We start from the raw sequence: 18615 nt of genomic DNA on the forward strand, positions 1-18615 counted from the left end.
AAATTACAACTATAGAATAAATTTGGCAAAGATATTTACAAAAAAAAATAAGGCTTAATAAATGCAATCTTATAATAACAGGGTGTAACGTTCAAAGCACCACATAACAAAATTATAGAAAAGAAAAATCCTTTACACTTAGAATATAGTTTTTCTATAACAGGAAGTATAATTTACAATTAACAAATATGTAACCTTGTAAGAAAAATAACATTGAAGAAAATAATAACAAAATTAAAATTCCAATATCTTCTTTCTACCCTCTTTGTGTTTTCTCTGATCAGATTCTGGAGAACTCACTCTTCACTCTTTACCCCTCCTGGTTTGTTTTCTTTAACCCATTTCCAGTGTTGCACTATATGCATTTTTTTTTTTTCCAATTTTTGTCTTGTGACAGTGATATCAGTGATACACATTTTATTTATTTATTCTATTTTGCATGAACGAAAATAATCACAAATCCCAAAACCTCTTTCTCTATTCTTTAAATATTCACACACTTTCTCCTGTCTCTCAGGTTTGGGAAGATTAAAATTTGAAGCGAAAAAAGTTTGATTCTTTTTTAGTGGGGTAGTGCGTTTTGTTTTGTTTAACAATTTTTGAAGAAGAGGGGGAAAATGAGGTGGGAAAAGGTAAAGGGAACAGGAGGAGAAGGACCAGGGAGGAGGTGGGGCCACACGTGTAACGCTGTTAGAGATGGCAGACTTCTTTATCTCTTCGGTGGTTACGGCAAATTTAACTGTCAGACCAACCAAGTTCACGTATTCGACACTCGTAAGTTTCACAATCTTTCTCTTTTCTTGTGTCTGAGTATTTTTGTTTTTGTTTCTTTAAATCTTGACATGGCTTTTAGTTTTAAGATTGATTTTTTTTCTTAACTTTGTTTGCATTGTCATTTTCTGCTTGTTACTGTTCACTAAGCATGGTTAGTTTTTTATTTGTTCAGTTCTTTCATCTTTTAATTTTTGATATGGGTGGGGTCCCTTGTTCTTCCTGAATCTTTATGATCAGATGCGTTCACTATTTTGGGACATCCTATATCTTTTAAGTTAGGTGCATTGTTTATTATAATTTGTTTTGAGTGGGTTGTAAATTAATGTGTTGAATGATGCAGTAAATTTTGTTTTGTGCTTCCTTGGTTGTTTGCATTATTTTTGAAGTGTTTCTATTCATTTATTCTGTTATCTGCAGCTATTTTATGGCTGATGTTGGTGATTTGCAGTGAGACAGAGTTGGAGTGAACCAGCAGTTAAAGGGACCCCACCTACTCCTAGGGACAGCCATAGTTGCTCGGTTGTTGGTGATAGTCTTTTTGTGTTTGGGGGTACAGATGGGACCAGGCTGCTGAATGATTTGCATATTCTAGACACTTGTGAGTCATTATTCTGAAATTTTTAATGTGGGAAGGGAATGTTATTGGACTAATTTTTACACCATAGTTATGATATAATACATTTGGAAGAGTTTAGGGTGATCTAATTATGTACACCCTGTAGTGTACAGTAATTGTTTAACTTCATGGCACTCACTGTTGTTAAACTATCTCAGCTTCACATACATGGATTTTTCCAACTGTGAGAGGGGAAGCACCAGAGGCACGGGAGGGTCATGCTGCTGCAGTTATTGGCAAACGACTGTATGTGTTTGGTGGTTGTGGGAGATCTGCAAATAATACTAATGATGTGTACTACAATGACCTTTACATATTAAATACAGGTGACTTTTCTTTATCACACACTACCATTTGTTTATCTAACTAATTCACTTCTCAATTTTTACCCTTCACATTCATGAGACCTCACACAATCACATAGGTTGATATAGTGTGACAAAATTGTTAAGGATTTCTTAATTTATATTCTAACACATGGTGGAACTTGGAATTGTTACACTTTTTGTCTTGATTCTAAAGTTCATTATAATTTTAGTTGTGAATAGTTGATCTACTATTTACTATGTTCTATATAATTCCATTTGCATTAGTAATTTGCAGTTTTTTATTAATGGATAAGATGAGAATTATACTTATGATTTCTTTTCATCTTATTCACCTGTAGAAACATATACATGGCACCGTGCTACAACATCAGGCACTCCACCATCTCCTAGAGATAGCCACACTTGCTCATCTTGGAAAAACAAAATTATTGTGATCGGTGGTGAAGATGAACAAGATTATTATCTGTCTGATGTTCATGTCCTAGATACTGGTATTTTCGTATCCTTTTATATAATTGTTATACTTTACACTTATTGAATATTTGTGCAAGAAAGGGAGTATTTAGCGGAGTATAATTTACTAGCCTCTTCTGTAAATGCAGATACTCTTACCTGGAGCAAAATGTGTATGTCTAGCCAACCATTGCCACCTCGAGCTGGTCATTGTACAGTTTCTTTGGGCAACAGCTTGTTTGTTTTTGGGGGCTTTACAGAAGCTCAATGCCTATACAACGACCTGCATATGCTTGATATTGGTATGTCTAATATAGATACTTGTGTCTAAGTCTTATAAACACTTAAACAGGAGCTCAAACTTTTTTACAGTACTAGTTTGTAGTAAATATTTACTGTTTGTTCATGTTTTAAATTTGTGCCCTTGTTTTTCATTCCTAATTGGAAACAGAGACTGGTGTGTGGACGAAGGTGGCAACTACACCTACTGGTCCTTCTGCTAGATTTTCTGTAGCTGGTGACTGTTTAGATCCACATGTGGGTGGTGTTCTTCTGTTTTTGGGAGGTTGTAATAGAAGTCTGGAGGCCCTGGATGATATGTATTACCTATACACAGGTTGAGCAAAGAATAAATTTTTTCCTGTTAAATATACTGAGGAACATTTTGATTATAGAATTTCTACAAATTAAGAAGTTTGTGACAGAAATGTGTTTCTAATATATTTCTGACTTTTTAGGGATTACACAGGAAAGAGAACTCAGACCAGAGAAGTTATCCTTAAGGAAGCAGTTGAAGCTGAAATGTCAAGAGCAGAATCTCAGTCTTGTCCAAAACCCAGTTCTGTGTGGATATGGAGTGGATGCTGGCAGTAATCATCCCATGACAATCTTGAACTATAGCCAACAAAGTGAGAACCTGCTTTTATATGAACTTCCTGAGGAATATAACAAAATCTTTTGTTTTTCCTTGAAGTGATATGTGTTTCCTGCATTCTTTGTATATTGGATTTTGGAAGTCCCTCCTGTGTATATCACTACTCATACTACATGCTATCTTGGTAATGTATTTTTTTGGTCTTTTGCCATTTTTTGAGTTGATAATGAGAAGGTAGTGAGGATTAGTGTTCTTAGCTGCACTCCTAAATAGAGTTAGTTTCTCTGACGAGTTTGTGTGTTTCTTCTGAGATGGCAAGTTGATATTTTGTAAAGTACTTTAAGTTCCAAAAAAGGAAAATTGTGGTCTTTGGTTATGGGCCTGGATTAAAAGAATGAAAAATGATGTTTGGTTATTCCGTTGAAAGTGTGAATCTAAGTATCCAGCATCATGTTTACAGGTAAACTAAATATCCCAGTAAGGCAACCCATGCCTCCTGGAAAGAGAATGTTTCATGCCAAAGTTACGGAAAAAATCTCAGCAGGATACACTATTGAAACTGTTATTGATGGAAAGCCACTTCATGGAATTCTGTTTTCAAACAAGCCAAACATTCAAAGTCCAGTTGCTAACACTTCTTCCAATAGGTATGTCCTCTTTACAATTTTTCTCCACCCTGAATCTCCCTTTTGAAAAAGTTGGTTTTAGCATAGTGTGCTTGATTCTCAAAACAGGAAAAGGACTGCTGGTGAAATTGAAAATGTTGCTTTAAATGACATGCTTATGCAATCAGACAATGTAACAACTTCTACAGTGCTCAGGCAAGAGAAAATGGAAAATCAATCGGAATTACGGGGAGAGAGTTCAGAATTTCTTGAACCCCATAAAGAAGCAGATACTATTGCTGCGTCAAGTATCCCAACAACTGCTGCGGAATCCTTAAAGGTCAACTATTTTTTGTTTTTACTTCTGTTGAATAGAATTCTATGTGGGCCAGATTAGTGGCACTAAAAATTTATTCAGAGGCACCAACAGGGAATAATTAAAAATTTAAAACTGACAGTTTCGGTTTTGTTATGGGAAGGAAGTTAACTATAAATGTGATCTTATATACACAGTTATAGATTCTGTTTGCAAGGTGAAGTTTATGACAGTACTAGATTTTTCAATTGGTGAATAAAATTTTCATGTGTACAGTGCTTGGTTTGCCATAGGTGTTTTGCCTGTGGGCACTATGCCCATAGATTCATGGGACTTTCACATGATTGTTAGTGGTGTACCCCCAGCCTCTGTGTGCATGCAAGAAAAGCTATGGATTGCCACTAAATATTAACCTTTTTTGTTTCCTATTTGTTATGGGTTGAATCCTGAAATCCTTTTCTATAACCTTTCCTGAGATATAGTTGGTCATAATCTATTTTGTTCAATACCTTGGTGGATGTCTGTACCAACACTAGTGTTTTTTCCTTTTTTACTGTATGTTAAATTATGTTCAATTCTAGATAATGATCTCCCAAGATAAACATTCTTAGAGTTTCTACACAAGGGAGACTATTACCTTGGCTTTAGTGGTGGATGTGAATGAAAATTCACCTACCAGTTAATGCCCTGGGAATGTAACGTGAGTCTTTGATGAGGTTTCTTTCTTACATGCACATCCATAAATATCCTGCAGGATTCTGTCAACCCAGAACCTGAAGCTGTTTCTTTGAATCAAAATGATAATGAGAAAAATGACTCACCAAAACCCTTAATTGAGAGCTTGAAAAACGATGGATCCAATAATGAGACAAGTTCCAAAGATGAAATGCAAATTGGAGAGGACATAAATGTGCCAGTTTCCAATTGTGAAATTTCAGGACAAACGAGTGATGCGCCAAACTCTAATGCTGATGTCCTGAAACCTGCAGCAGCTGAGAGTTCTGTTTCTCCACCAAATCAAGGTATGGAACTATGGAGAGAAGTTAGTGAAGATTCTCTGGCTTGACCTTTTTTGTCTTTCGCATGTCGTTGCATAAAATAGCATCTCCTTTTCATTTCATATGCATTTTCATGCAAGTTTGAGTTAAAACTGAATTCACTTGTTAAGTTGTTTCAATCCCCCTCACCCTACAAAAATGAAAGAAAAAAACCTCTGGAATTTTGTCTTTTGCATTTCTTTGAATGAAATGGCATTTCCTTTTTATCTCACATATGGCAACATTTTCAAGTGAGTTTGAGTTAAACCTAAATATTCCTATTGATCAGTTGCTTCTATCTCCCTCCCACTACAAAAAAGAAAGAAAAAATGAACCTCTGTCCCAATATGCTTTTGGGATAAAAGAGATTTAGTTTTATAAATGGATAGGGAGGGAGATCATCAATCATGGCGTTTTTGCCTATACAACTACCTCTTATTAAAAGAAGTCATCATGTTTGCACTTGAAAGCAACATGAATGATTAACCTTTTGTTTTATTCAAATTTCTGTTTAAACGTAAAGGCAATCATGAAAGTATCAGAGATAATATATATTTGAGCATCAGACAGATGTCTTTATAATGTTAAATGAACACTTGTAATGCAGAAAACTTCAAAATATGGAGTAAAATTTCCTTTGTTAAAAAAAATCCATCCATTTCCCTGAAAACATGTTTACTGTCAGAGTACATGTGAACTCACAGTTGATTCCAGTATCAGTTTTTAATCAAATTACCAGGATTAAATTTTTAATATATTAAAATTTAAGAGATTCTATTAAAACAAATTGTAAGAAATTTAGTCAATATGAAATCTATTTGATGCTACTACTACTTATTTGAGGAGCACTTAACTTTGTTACTGATGGTAAGAAATCTCAATTACCTCATTGTTGCAGCACTGTGTAGTTACTAATCTTGTTTTATAGTCTTGTTTACAGGATACCACATTTAAACTCTTGCAATAGATAGACTTACCTGATATGACATGGTTTTTGAATTAAGATTTTCAAACAATTAATGCATAGTTATCACTTCATTTAAACTTTATTGTATAACATATTGTGAGTTTGAGCACAGTTCTTGGTATATGAATACAGGTGTGACATATTGTTATTTTCCTATGAATACAGGTGTGACAGATGATTGCACAACTCCAAGGACAGAAGGTCAAAGTGAACAAGAAAAATTAACTTGAATTCTGGCATTTTACATTCCTTTTATGAAGGTTGCAGCAGATGCACATAACAGTTTAATAGAGACAAACGTGCTAACTGGTGGGATATACTGTTACCTAGACAACATATCTTGATCTTAAATTGTTGAGCAAGACCATTTGTTACCTTAGGTATAGATAGTGTTACAAGTTTTTGTCTGTAACTAGTAAGTTTTTGGACATTATAAACTGTTCATTCATTAGGAGAAAAATATTAAGAGGCTGACTATAGTTTCCAACTTCTAATATTTTTTCTTGGCCTGTGGTTATCATCAATAGAGGAATCTTGTTTTCATTTATCTTGTCTTGGTAGCTTTCAGGTGATTTTTGTTTTTCATTTGGTGAGATATCTGTTTGAATTTGCTTGCAAATCACCAATTCAGCTTTACTTGGACTCATGCCTGTATTATGTTTATGAAATGATAGTAACACATTAATTAGTTCATATAATTGAAGTTTTTCATTGGCTAAACTTTTTTTGAGATTTTATAGAGAAAATAAACATAAAAGATGTAATAAACTTTTGAATTCAACTCAGGTAAATTATAAAGTAGATTTTAGAAGATTTTATATAATATAATTTCTGAGCTAATTTAGTATAGATTAATTTTAATTTAAAAAACTTATTAAAAACATAAAACATATTTTTTAACTTTAAAAAATTAAATTCACCGGCATAACATATCTTTTGTATTTTGAACAATTTTAACTTTCATAAAATAAATTCAAATTAATTTTTTTTAAACTTGTGTCCATAGGGCTGACATTATAGAATTTAACAGATTTTTTGTTGGAGTCAATGAGACCAAATTTCAGCATGGGATGAACTTGGATGACTTTCGAACGAATTTCGGTTGAGGACGACGTGACCAAATTTGGGCCAAGGTCGATTTGACAAAATTTCAGTCGAGATCGACTTGAGTGGATTCGACTGAATTTCGGCCAAGGCCGATTTTGCCTAATACGACCAAATTTTGGCCAGAGCCGACTTGGCCAAATATGGCCACATTTGGGCCAAGGCCTGATCAGTCAAGTTTCTGTTGACTCCACTAAATTCATCGGTTGGGACCAACTTGACTGAACATGACCAATTTTCGATCACAGCCGACTAAGTTGAATATAGTCAAATTTCGTTCGGGACTTACTCGATCGAATACGGTTAAATTTGGGCTAGTGCCGACTTGACCAAATTTTGGTCATGACCAACTCGACTGAATTTGGCCAAATTTAGGTCAGGACCGACTTGCCTAAATATGACCAAATTTCGGTCACGATCGACTCTGCCGAATACGACCAAATTTAGGCCAGGACCAACTCAGTCAAATTTTGGTTGAGGCCAACACGATCGAATTTTGACCGGAGCTTACTCGATTGAATTCGCCAAATTTCAGTCATGGTCGACTCAGTTGAATATGACCACATTTCGATCGTGACTGACTCATTTGAATACGACCAAATTTCATCTAGATCGTCTCAGCCGAATACGACCAAATTTGGGCTAGGGTCGACTCGGCCAAATCTCAATCGGGGCCAACTCGATTGAATTCGACCAAATTTTGACTATAGCCAACTAGGCTAAATACAACCAAATTTTGGTCGCGGTTGTCTCAGCCGAATACGGTCAAATTTTGTCTAGGTCGACACAACCCAATGCAATCAAATTTGGGTCGGGGTGAACTCAACCGAATACTTCCAAATTTTGTCCAGGACCAACTGGGCCAAATTTCGATCGGGACCGACTTGACAGAATTTGGCCTAATTCAGCCAAATTTTGTATAGGGTCACGCCAACTTAATCAAATACGACTAAATTTGGGCTAGTCCGTCCCAACCTTTAGCCTAACCTAACCAAAAATATAAACTAAAAAATTTAGATTGGATATTTTGGATTATCCATTTTGAAAATCTAGATTTAGAGTATGGATATACAATCCATAAAATATATAAAATGTAGATCAGATTGATATTCAAATCCAATAAAATGGATTGGATTTTCAATAAAATGAATATTAAATGGATTGAATCATAGCAAAAATGGATTGGATCATGAAAATTAGATTTTTTACCCATCCTTAGTTTAACTTTTCAGATCATCTTCTGCTTCTTTCCGCTCATTTAAGAGTTCAATAAATATAAATTATTGTTATTATCCTCATAATTTTTTATTTTTATGTGTTAAATAAACATTAACTATTACTTTTACCCTCATATTTTTATTCTTTCACTGTTATATGTATTTAATTTCTTTTTATTAATACATTTTTAACAAGAGTATAATTTAAATTTGTTAGTACAAATTAATGGATACACTAACCATTCTTTTATTAAACTTCTAAAATTTTCAATTAAATTATAAGGTTTAAAGTTTATGAATATAAATTTCAAGGTTTAGTGTTTACGGACGTCGCACATCGCACGTCGCATGTTTCACGTTTCACGTCTCACGTCGCACGTTGCACGTCTCTCACGTCTGTCACGTCTCACATCCCACGTCTTGCATTTCACTGTTATATGTATTTAATATTTTTTTATTAATACATTTTTTAACAAGAGTATAATTTAAATTTGTTAGTACAAAGTTATGGATACATTAACAATTCTTTTATTAAACTTCTAAAATTTTCAATTAAATTGTAAGGTTTAAAGTTTATGAATATAAATTTCAAGGTTTAGTGTTTACGGATGTCGCACGTCGCACGTCGCACGTCGCACGTCTCTCACTTCTCACGTCTCACGTCTATCACATCTCACGTCCTACGTCTCACGTTCTACGTTCCACATGTCATGTCTCACGTCCTACGCATCACGTCTCGCGTCCCACGTCCCACGTTTCACCTTCCACGTCCCACGTAGCACGTCTCACATTATTGCACAATAAAATAATGGTGCTTTGGTTTACTGGTTGCAGTATAGCTAAGGTTCTTCTTTGCTGTTTATCCTTTTTCAGATAATAGTTTCTTATTTAGGCGAGTCGGTCCTAACCTAAATTTGGCCAAATTCAGTCGAGTTGGTTATGACCAAAATTTGGTCAAGTCGGCATTTGCCCAAATTTAGCCGTATTCGGTCGACTAAGTTTCGAATGAAATTTGACTATATTCAACTTAGTCGGTTGTGATCGAAAATTGACCATATTCAATCAAGTCGGTCTCGGTCGACGAATTTAGTGGAGTCAATTATTGTTTCCACAAGTATCGCTTGGCGGGACAACCCTTATCGCCAGGCGAAACACGCTTCAATTCTCTACTGGTTTTGTAGCCATCGCTTGGTGGTCAAACACCACCATCAAGCGCTACACCAGTACTTATGCAATACTGGTTTTTCAGCACCCAAAACAAGTAAAAACAAACCATTCACAATATATATATATATATATATATATATATATATATATATATATATATATATATATATATATTCCCCCTTTTAAACCATGCTAACATTCAATTCTAACTTATGAATAATGCATGCTCAAACAAATATAAGCAGCAACACTTTAACGATTTAAGCACATAATCATATGCACCAATGCAATTAATATTGACACACATGCCTTCACCAATAACCAATTCTCCACATGTGACAAACCCAAAGGAACATTCAAGTTGATATAGACTTACTTCATAACCCAATCATGCTTCATTATAAGTTACTTGGAATTATCAAGAGCTTATTCATGTATTTTAAGAACTCCAAAATCAACAACTTGAGTAACGTATATCTCTAACTCTTAACATCTAACTCAAATCTCCACCGTTCAAAGTGAAGAACCACATGTTATGGACAACCTGTCAAAAGGTCACCTAAATCAGACGATTAACGAACCGGAAAATGCAGTTTTACAAAAACTGCATGAACCAGAAAAATTGGTGGCGTCTAGCACCCAGAAGTGAGGAAGGTGGCGCCTGACGGAACTATGCTAGCATAGCCCCGCCAGGCGACTCCTGTTTCGTGAAAAATAATAAAAATAACGTTTTTCGTGAATCAAGGCACCACACATCACTGGTATCGCGCATGGCGGTAACCAACTTGCCGCCAGGCGGTTCCTGCTGTTTCAGGAACCCCAACATTCTTCTCTGTACCTACGAACCTCAATCCATTCAACTCCATACCCCATACCCATACCCATACCCATACTTAGTCAATGCGGGGATTTCCCGTCAAAACGGGGACGGGTTCGGGCAATACCCATGGGGACGGGTTTATTTGCCATCTCTACCACACATCATTGGTATAGCGCCTGGCGGTAACCAACGTGCCGCCAGGTGGTTCTTATTGTTTCAGGAACCCCAACATTCTTCTCTGCACCTGCAAACCTCAATCCATTCAACTCCAACTGTTCTGGTTTCATTCAATTTACAACTCAAAAGGTTGTACTCAATGTTTAGGTTCACTATCCATTCCTAGAACTTCCAATAAGTGAAATTCCATTAACCTTTTTCCCTTAATTTAGTGCCACTATAAAAACCCTCAAATCATCAGCCCTAAATTAGTGTTCATATAGTTTTTCATTAAATTTAAACTTCAACTACATATAATCCCACGAAATCTGATCTCCAACCATTTACCAATCATTATTACTATCTTTTACCCCAACTAGAGTTAACTCAGGAACCCCAAAACACCGAAATTGAACCAATATTAGTTCGCGTCGCTTGGCGGTTGTTCATCACCGTCAGGCAGTTCATCAAAACCCAGAAACTGAGTTGAGCAGTACGCGTCGCCTGGCGGCACAAGACTCGCCGCCAAGTGGTTCCTCGTAGGAACCCAGAAACCAAGCAAAAATACATGTGTTGCTTGGTGGTAGTTCATTGCCCACCAAGTGGTTTCTAGGAAATTTCCAGAAATCAAAAAATCACCCCAAATAGCAGGTATTCATGCATAATTATGTCTATATATCATGCAATTTATCCTTAAACATAAAATTAACGAGTAACAGCTTCCCTAACCTGGAATTTCCTTTGCTTAGAGTTTAAATTATGAGTCTTCCCTTGAGCACCAATGCCCTCCCTTTGATTCCTTCCCAAAACAGCTTTTCTTTTTAAACCAGAATCACAATTTTCTCTCTGAAATTTTGCTCCTCACAAGGTCCTCTCTAATGGTAGCCTCAGAAACCTTCTTTCTCTCCCTTAGTTGACTTTTTAATTAGGTATTAAGGGTGATTAATGGCCAAAACGAAAATGATCTCATTGATGGTGGTAATTGCCATTCAAGCACAATTATGAGATGGTTTTCCAGCCGCTACTTGGCTGCCCATTCAGCTAGGATTTCCTTTGCCCTTTCACATTCAAGCCAAAACTAATTTTAGCAAAAAGAAAGTTTACTTTGGTTCTACCAAGGTTTAAACTCATAATCATGCAAATGTCAAATCAATGCACAACCATTCAACCAATTCATGTTTTGTGATAATTCTTATAATTCTAAGGTTTTATTATCACTCAACATGATCATGCACATAATTAAAATAATAACAATTAAATAACACATAAATGGCATACATAGTACTCAAACCTAAGTCCTTTCACACAATCAAGTACTCTCAACCATTTGAGCTAGTACTTTTTCACGTCAAAATAATCCCCATTAAATGCCACAAAGGCTCCCCTACCCCTATTTATTAAATAATTATTTATTTAATTATTTAAATTTCACGGTTCTTACATTCCCCCCACCTTATAAATTGTTCGCCCTTGAAAATTGAGCTCACCTAGCAAAAATGCAAATAGGACTGTCTCAACTTCCTTTATCTTGAAATTTTCCCTTCCTGGTCCCCACCTTTTTATTTTAGCCTTCACCTCATGTTTCCCCACTTTTTCCTTCCGACCTTAGCCCTATATTAAGTTGTAGTATCAATTTAACTCTTCCACGCTACGACACATACTTGCGTTGACCCTCTCCTTGTTCTAACTGTTAAATTCAATTCCTCTTATCAAACTTGTAGTATTAGTCCCAAGAACTTATTCTTGAAAATCCCTCTTCCAAACACATTGATCTTGAGTTTCGACTTCACTTCTTAGGCTCAAACAAACCAACTTATTTTCCCTTGCCCACCGAGATATCTTTATGTGTACTCGCATCTTCGTTCAAGAGATTTTCTCAAAGGTCCTACCCAACCCTTGCAAAACAACATATCAAGTTTGACCTTGATTATGTAGTCAGCCACTACAGATAACACACACATATCACAAAACAAACGCAAACCTAACAAGAAAGGTATAGGAGACAACTCAACCTATAAATTTTCTCTCTTTTACCAAAAACTTTAGAATTAAGAAAGGAAACTATCTTAGATATAGTCATGAGTGTGTACCTTCATCACTCTACCAAGCCATTTTCTGTTCTTAATACTTCTAGTTCACAAGTTCCTTTCTCGTGCACCAACACTTCATGGAAAGAACATATCCCCTTGCGCACCAACGCATCGGGAAAGACAAGTAATACCCATTACCTGTTCGTCAAAACCCAGTAAGAGCATTACCTTTCTTAGGTCTTATAAGCAACTACCCTTGTTTGTTCACCAAAACTCAGCAAGAGTACCACTCTTACTTGCTCACCAAAACCTGGTAAGAGTGCTACTTCTACTAAGACCCGTAAGCAACAACTCTTGTTTACTCATCAAAACCCGGTAAGAGCGTTGCCTACCCTGAGACTCACAAACAATAACCATTGTCTGCTCATCAAAACTCGGCAAGAGCCCACCACTTACCTGTTCACCAAAACTCGGTAAGAGTGTTGCTTCCCATGAGTCTCTCAAACACAACTCTTGTCTGTTCAAAAAAACCTGACAAGAGTCCCATCTTTACTTGTTCACCAAAACCCAGTAAGAGCATTGCTTCCTTGAGGTTTACAAACAAAAACTCTTGTCTGCTCAACAAAACCCGACAAGAGCCACAACCATTACGTGTTCACCAAAACCCGATAAGAGTATTACTTTTACTTAGGTCTTACGTGCAACCACCCTTACACGTTCACCAAAACCCAGCAAGAGTACCACCCTTACCTACTCACCAAAACCCGGTAAGAGGGTTGCTTCCACTAAGACCCATAAGCAACAACTCTTGCCTGCTCACCAAAACCTAGCAAGAGTATCACCCTTACCTGCTCACCAAAACCCGGTAAGGATGTTGCTTACCCTCAGACTCACAACAACCACCCTTGCTTGCTCATCAAAACCCGGTAAGAGCCCACCACTTACATGTTCACTAAAACCCAGTAAGAGTGTTGTTTCCCCTGAGTCTCACAAGCACAACTCTAATCTATTCAACAAAACCCGACAAAAGTCTCACCCTTACCTATTCACCAAAACCTGGTAAGAGCATAACTTTTCCTAAGCCTCCCAAGCAACATTCCTTGCCTGCTCAACAAAACCCAGCAAGGACATTGTTACTAATCTTAGATCAAAGTCTTACAGTAACCCAAAATTCCATTTTATCCGACTTTCCAGAGTCCTAAGGTAAAATAGCAACTCCTTTTACTCGACTCTCCCTAGTTTTCTGAGTAAAAGTACAACTTGGTTTTAAAGGGATAAACGAACTTCGGGCATACATCACACAACTAACATAACATGCTTCACTACCCGAAAAGAAAGAAAATCAATTCAGATTTTACCTTGTTGTTGTCGTGGCACTTCAGACTTCCCCCGTTCAGGGCAAGATTTGGCGTAATAACCCAGCTTGCGATAATTGTAACACTTCTTCTCATCCGGCTTTGCTCCTGGAAATTCTGGACAAACTCACCGAAAATGGTCTCCCCCGCACTCGAAACACTTCACTGTCCCATGTCCTTCACGTTGAGGTCTAGTGTAGGGTTTCACTTGTCGTTTTTCATTGATGCTACTGTTGTTAGGATGTGCCCTCATGACCTGACTTGGGTCCTTCTTCAGTTGTTGCACCATCTTTGCTTGTTCCACCAATATAGGGAACTCTCGGATCCTTAGAGGTACAAGGAATCGACGCAACTCATGGTTCAGACCGCCCTCAATTTTTTTGCAGTGTCATTCTTCGGTGACAGCCTGCGAGTAGAACCTCGAAAAGTACTCAAACCTATCAGTATATGCCTGCACCGTCATAGTCCCCTGCTGCAAAGTAAGAAATTTCGCTTCCTTCTCATATCTGGCGTTGTCAGGAAAGTATTTCTCAAAGAATCATGCCCTGAAGTTAGCCCAAGTCACCCGCTCTTCATGGGTCTGCATCAGTGGCTGCATCCCCACCCACCAGTACTCAGCGTCTGCCACAAGAAGGAATGTGATGAAAGTCAACTTCTGTGCATCAGTGCACCGAATCACTCGACATATCTTCTCACACTCCCTCAACCATGGTCCTACCTCGTCCGGAGTGGCCTTGCCAGTGAACTTAGTTGGTCTATGCCTCATGAAATCTTCCATAGTCACGGAATAAGTAGGTGCGACTCTGGCTCTGGGTTGCGTTGCATTAGGTTGCATCACGTCCACCATTCAATGAATCGCATGTGCAATCTCATCAGCCCCAGTATTATCCCTTCTTCTCTTGTTTGCCAAAGCTTGTGCACACCACATTTCAGCTGGATGAAACCACACAATTTAAGTCATGACTATGCAAACAAAAGGTTTAACACAAAAGAATTAACACACTGACTCGTAAGTGGAACACGATAAGCTTACTCCCTATAGACCCCAAAAATCTTTTGAAAACCATTGCTCTGATACCAAATGTAACATCCTGTCTGGATATTACGAATTTACTTAATAAAACAAGATATTAATATTAAATACTCATTTATTAAGCTCCATTTAAAAAAACATAAACATGGGGAATATAAATCTTTTATTACATCCGAAGTTAACTCAAATCCATAAAATTTAAAGTTCAATTATAATGTCTATGGGTAGTAATATGAAATGTTACAAATTCTTTAAAAACTCATAAAATATAAAGCTTTGAGAAAGTCTTCTCCCAACTAGCCTCGCTCTGGCTCTATGCCTCACCAGATGCACCTGCAACATCGATTGCTCCCGTGTACCGCGTACACGATCATCGCTAAACACAAGCAGATAGGGTGAGCTAACAAACTAAAACATATGCATCAATTTATATACCAAAACACACACAATCCAAGGATCCTCATCCTTAGATCTCATATCACATGGCCACCACCATGTAATCCATGTTCTACGTCTTTGGTTGATAATCTCAAGCTATCCTTATTGTCCATCCTACAAGCCACCACTTGTAGAACATATGCAGGAACACTCGTTATTCCGTGCCACAATTCAAAGAGTGCTCGTGTTACCTTCCATTCTGAGTCACAACTCCAGGAATACTCCATCATCTGACCCTTGAGATATCGCCCAAAGCCTCGTAGACCACGCACATCCAAAGCAAGGAAAACACAACGTCTGCTTCATCAAAAATTGCCTAGCGCTCCACACGAGTCGCCAGGCGCAAAAGGCTTCCAAACCGCCTGGCCGGGGACACGTGTCGCCAGTCGCTAAGCGCCTATAATGTTATCGTTTCTACAAGTATCGCCTGGCGGGACAACCCTTATCGCCAGGCGCAACACGCTTCAATTCTCTACTGGTCTTGTAGCCATCGCTTGGCGGTCAAACATCACCGTCAGGTGCTATACCAGTACTTGTGCAGTATTGGTTTTTCAGCACCCAGAACAAGTAAAAACAAATCATTCACATTTCATATATATATATATATATATATATATATATATATTCCCCCTTTTAAATCATGCTAGCATTCATTTCTAACTTATGAATAACGCATGATCAAACAAATATAAGAAGCAACACTCTAACGATTTAAACACATAATCCTATGCACCAATGCAATTAATATTGATACACATGCCTTCATCAATAACAAATTCTCCACATGTGACAAACTGAAAGGAACATTTAAATTGATATAGACTTACCTCATAACCCAATCATGCTTCATTATAAGTTACTTGGAATTATCAAGAGCTTATTCATGTATTTTAAAAACTCCAAAATCAGCAATCTTGAGTAACGTATATCTCTAACTCCTAACATCCAACTCAGATCTCCACCATTCAAAATGAAGAACCACATGTTATGAACCACCTGTCAAAATTTCACTTAAATCGGACAGTTAAAGAACCGAGAAATGTGATTTTACGAAAACTGCGCGAACTAGAAAAATTGGTGGCGCCTAGCGCCCAGAAGTGAGGAAGGTCGCGCCTGGCGGAACTATGCTAGCGCCAGGCGATTCCTGTTCTGCAAAAAATACGAAAAATAGCGTTTTTCGTGAATAAGAGTACCATACCTTAGGAATGGCAACGGGGCGGGGCGGGGACAAGTTTCGCTCTCCCATACCCATCCCCATCCCCATACAAAAAATCCATCCCCATCCGCATACATAAATCCAACGGGTATCAAATTTTTTCCCATCCCCACCGGATAACTGGTATAATCTCGTACTTATACTCATACCCGTTTTATTACTACTTCAATATTAATTTTAATTAATATTTATAAAATAATAAAAAATCATAGTAAATGAAACATAATGTTATCAAATATTCAATATTAGAAGGATGGTTATTTCTTCGATATCAAATACTTCAAAAATAATTATAATTGTTTACATTTTATATTAGAATATCGAATAAAATTTCATGAGAACTAAAACATTTATTAAATTTGTAAATATTAATGAAACCTAGTTGATAAAATTAAAAATATAAAAAAAATATAAAACGAAAACAAATATTCAAATTAAAATATATTTTAAATGTTTTTTTACTTCAATTTTTTAAATTCTAATGAATCTATTTTTTATACACTAATAAAAGTTATAATACATCACTTGGTCGAAATGACGCAACGAACAAATAATAAACATAATAATAAAATTTTGACATAGATCTTGTATCTTTTGAATTTCAATATATGGTGATAAAAAAAATTCATGGTGATTACATTAAATTTTTATATTGTAGTAAATAAAAGTTATTTATACAATTATATGAAAAAATTACAGTATGATTGATAATAAGTTAGAAAATAAAAAATAATTAAATAAAATATATCAAAATAGTATTTTACATGATAAAAATAAACAACAAATAAAAATTTTAAAAAATTTACAAATGTGTGTCTTTGAAATAATTTGAGAGACTATTGAAAGAAATCAGAGAAAGGAAAACAAATGTATAATTAAGGGTATGCTAAGATGAAAAATACCTTAGAGATCTAAGAAAACATTTCAAATATCAACGTATATACTCAATGGTTGAGAACTAACGAAAATTGTTTTAACAAAACAAAACAGTTATTCAAATGAAACAAAAATTAATAATAATAAGTAATTTTTTTATATTACCTAGTAAATGAAAGGTTTATGCTATTAAATACTTAAATTGAGAGTATTAAACATTCTCATGTGAAAGGAAAATATACAATAAATTAAAATATTAAAAAATAGTAGAAATATTCAAATATGAGACATAAAATTTTTTTAATTGACATACATAATTTTAAAATAATTACATAAAGGTTATGATAAGATGAAAAATATATTGGAGATGCAAATAAATTTCATGACAAACCAAATAATTAGAAGAAATAAAAAATAGAATATATATATATATATATATATATATATATATATATATATATAAGGTTACTTAATTAATTGTAATAATTTAAACAAGGACGAAAATATGGCGGGGAAAAGTATTATGGCGAGGATATGTACATCTGCATACTTATCCCCATACCCAATTGAAAAAGTCGGGGATTCCCCATACCCATACCCATACTTAGTCAATGCGGGGATTTCCTGTCAAAACGGGGACGGGTTCGGGCAATACCCATGGAGACGGGTTTATTTGCCATCTCTACCACACATCATTGGTATAGCGCCTGGCGGTAACCAACGTGCCGCCAGGTGGTTCTTATTGTTTCAGGAACCCCAACATTCTTCTCTGCACCTGCAAACCTCAATTCATTCAACTCCAACTATTCTGGTTTCATTCAATTTACAACTCAAAAGGTTGTACTCAATGTTTAGGTTCACTATCCATTCCTAGAACTTCCAATAAGTGAAATTCCATTAACCTTTTTCCCTTAATTTAGTGCCACTATAAAAACCCTCAAATCATCAGCCCTAAATTAGTGTTCATATAGTTTTTCATTAAATTTAAACTTCAACTACATATAATCCCACGAAATCTGATCTCCAACCATTTACCAATCATTATTACTATCTTTTACCCCAACTAGAGTTAACTCAGGAACCCCAAAACACCGAAATTGAACCAATATTAGTTCGCGTCGCTTGGCGGTTGTTCATCACTGTCAGGCAGTTCATCAAAACTCAAAAATTGGGTTGAGCAGTACGCGTCGCCTGGCGACACAAGACTCGTCGCCAGGCGGTTCTTCGTAGGA

At 36.1% G+C, this 18615-nt stretch overlaps 1 protein-coding gene across 3 annotated transcripts; it reads left to right on the forward strand.

Moving 5' to 3' along the window:
* The first annotated feature begins 249 nt into the window (after positions 1-249).
* Positions 250-6576, forward strand: LOC114162968 (rho GTPase-activating protein gacHH-like). 3 transcript variants are annotated; one of them, XM_028046990.1, is made up of 12 exons: positions 250-322; positions 518-774; positions 1223-1372; positions 1549-1716; positions 2058-2210; positions 2322-2474; positions 2624-2788; positions 2910-3080; positions 3507-3693; positions 3781-3991; positions 4722-4989; positions 6137-6576. In XM_028046990.1, exons 2-12 carry the CDS (start codon positions 618-620, stop codon positions 6199-6201), a joined length of 1848 nt encoding a protein of 615 aa, XP_027902791.1. In that variant the 5' UTR covers positions 250-322; positions 518-617; the 3' UTR covers positions 6202-6576. The 3 variants fall into 3 exon arrangements, with proteins under 3 accessions (XP_027902791.1, XP_027902793.1, XP_027902792.1); XM_028046992.1 differs by having other exon boundaries at positions 4906-4989; positions 6137-6240; XM_028046991.1 differs by lacking the exon at positions 250-322 and having other exon boundaries at positions 387-774.
* The last annotated feature ends 12039 nt before the right edge of the window (positions 6577-18615 follow it).

Source organism: Vigna unguiculata, chromosome 9, assembly GCF_004118075.2.
Source record: "Vigna unguiculata cultivar IT97K-499-35 chromosome 9, ASM411807v1, whole genome shotgun sequence".
Taxonomy (NCBI): domain Eukaryota; kingdom Viridiplantae; phylum Streptophyta; class Magnoliopsida; order Fabales; family Fabaceae; genus Vigna; species Vigna unguiculata.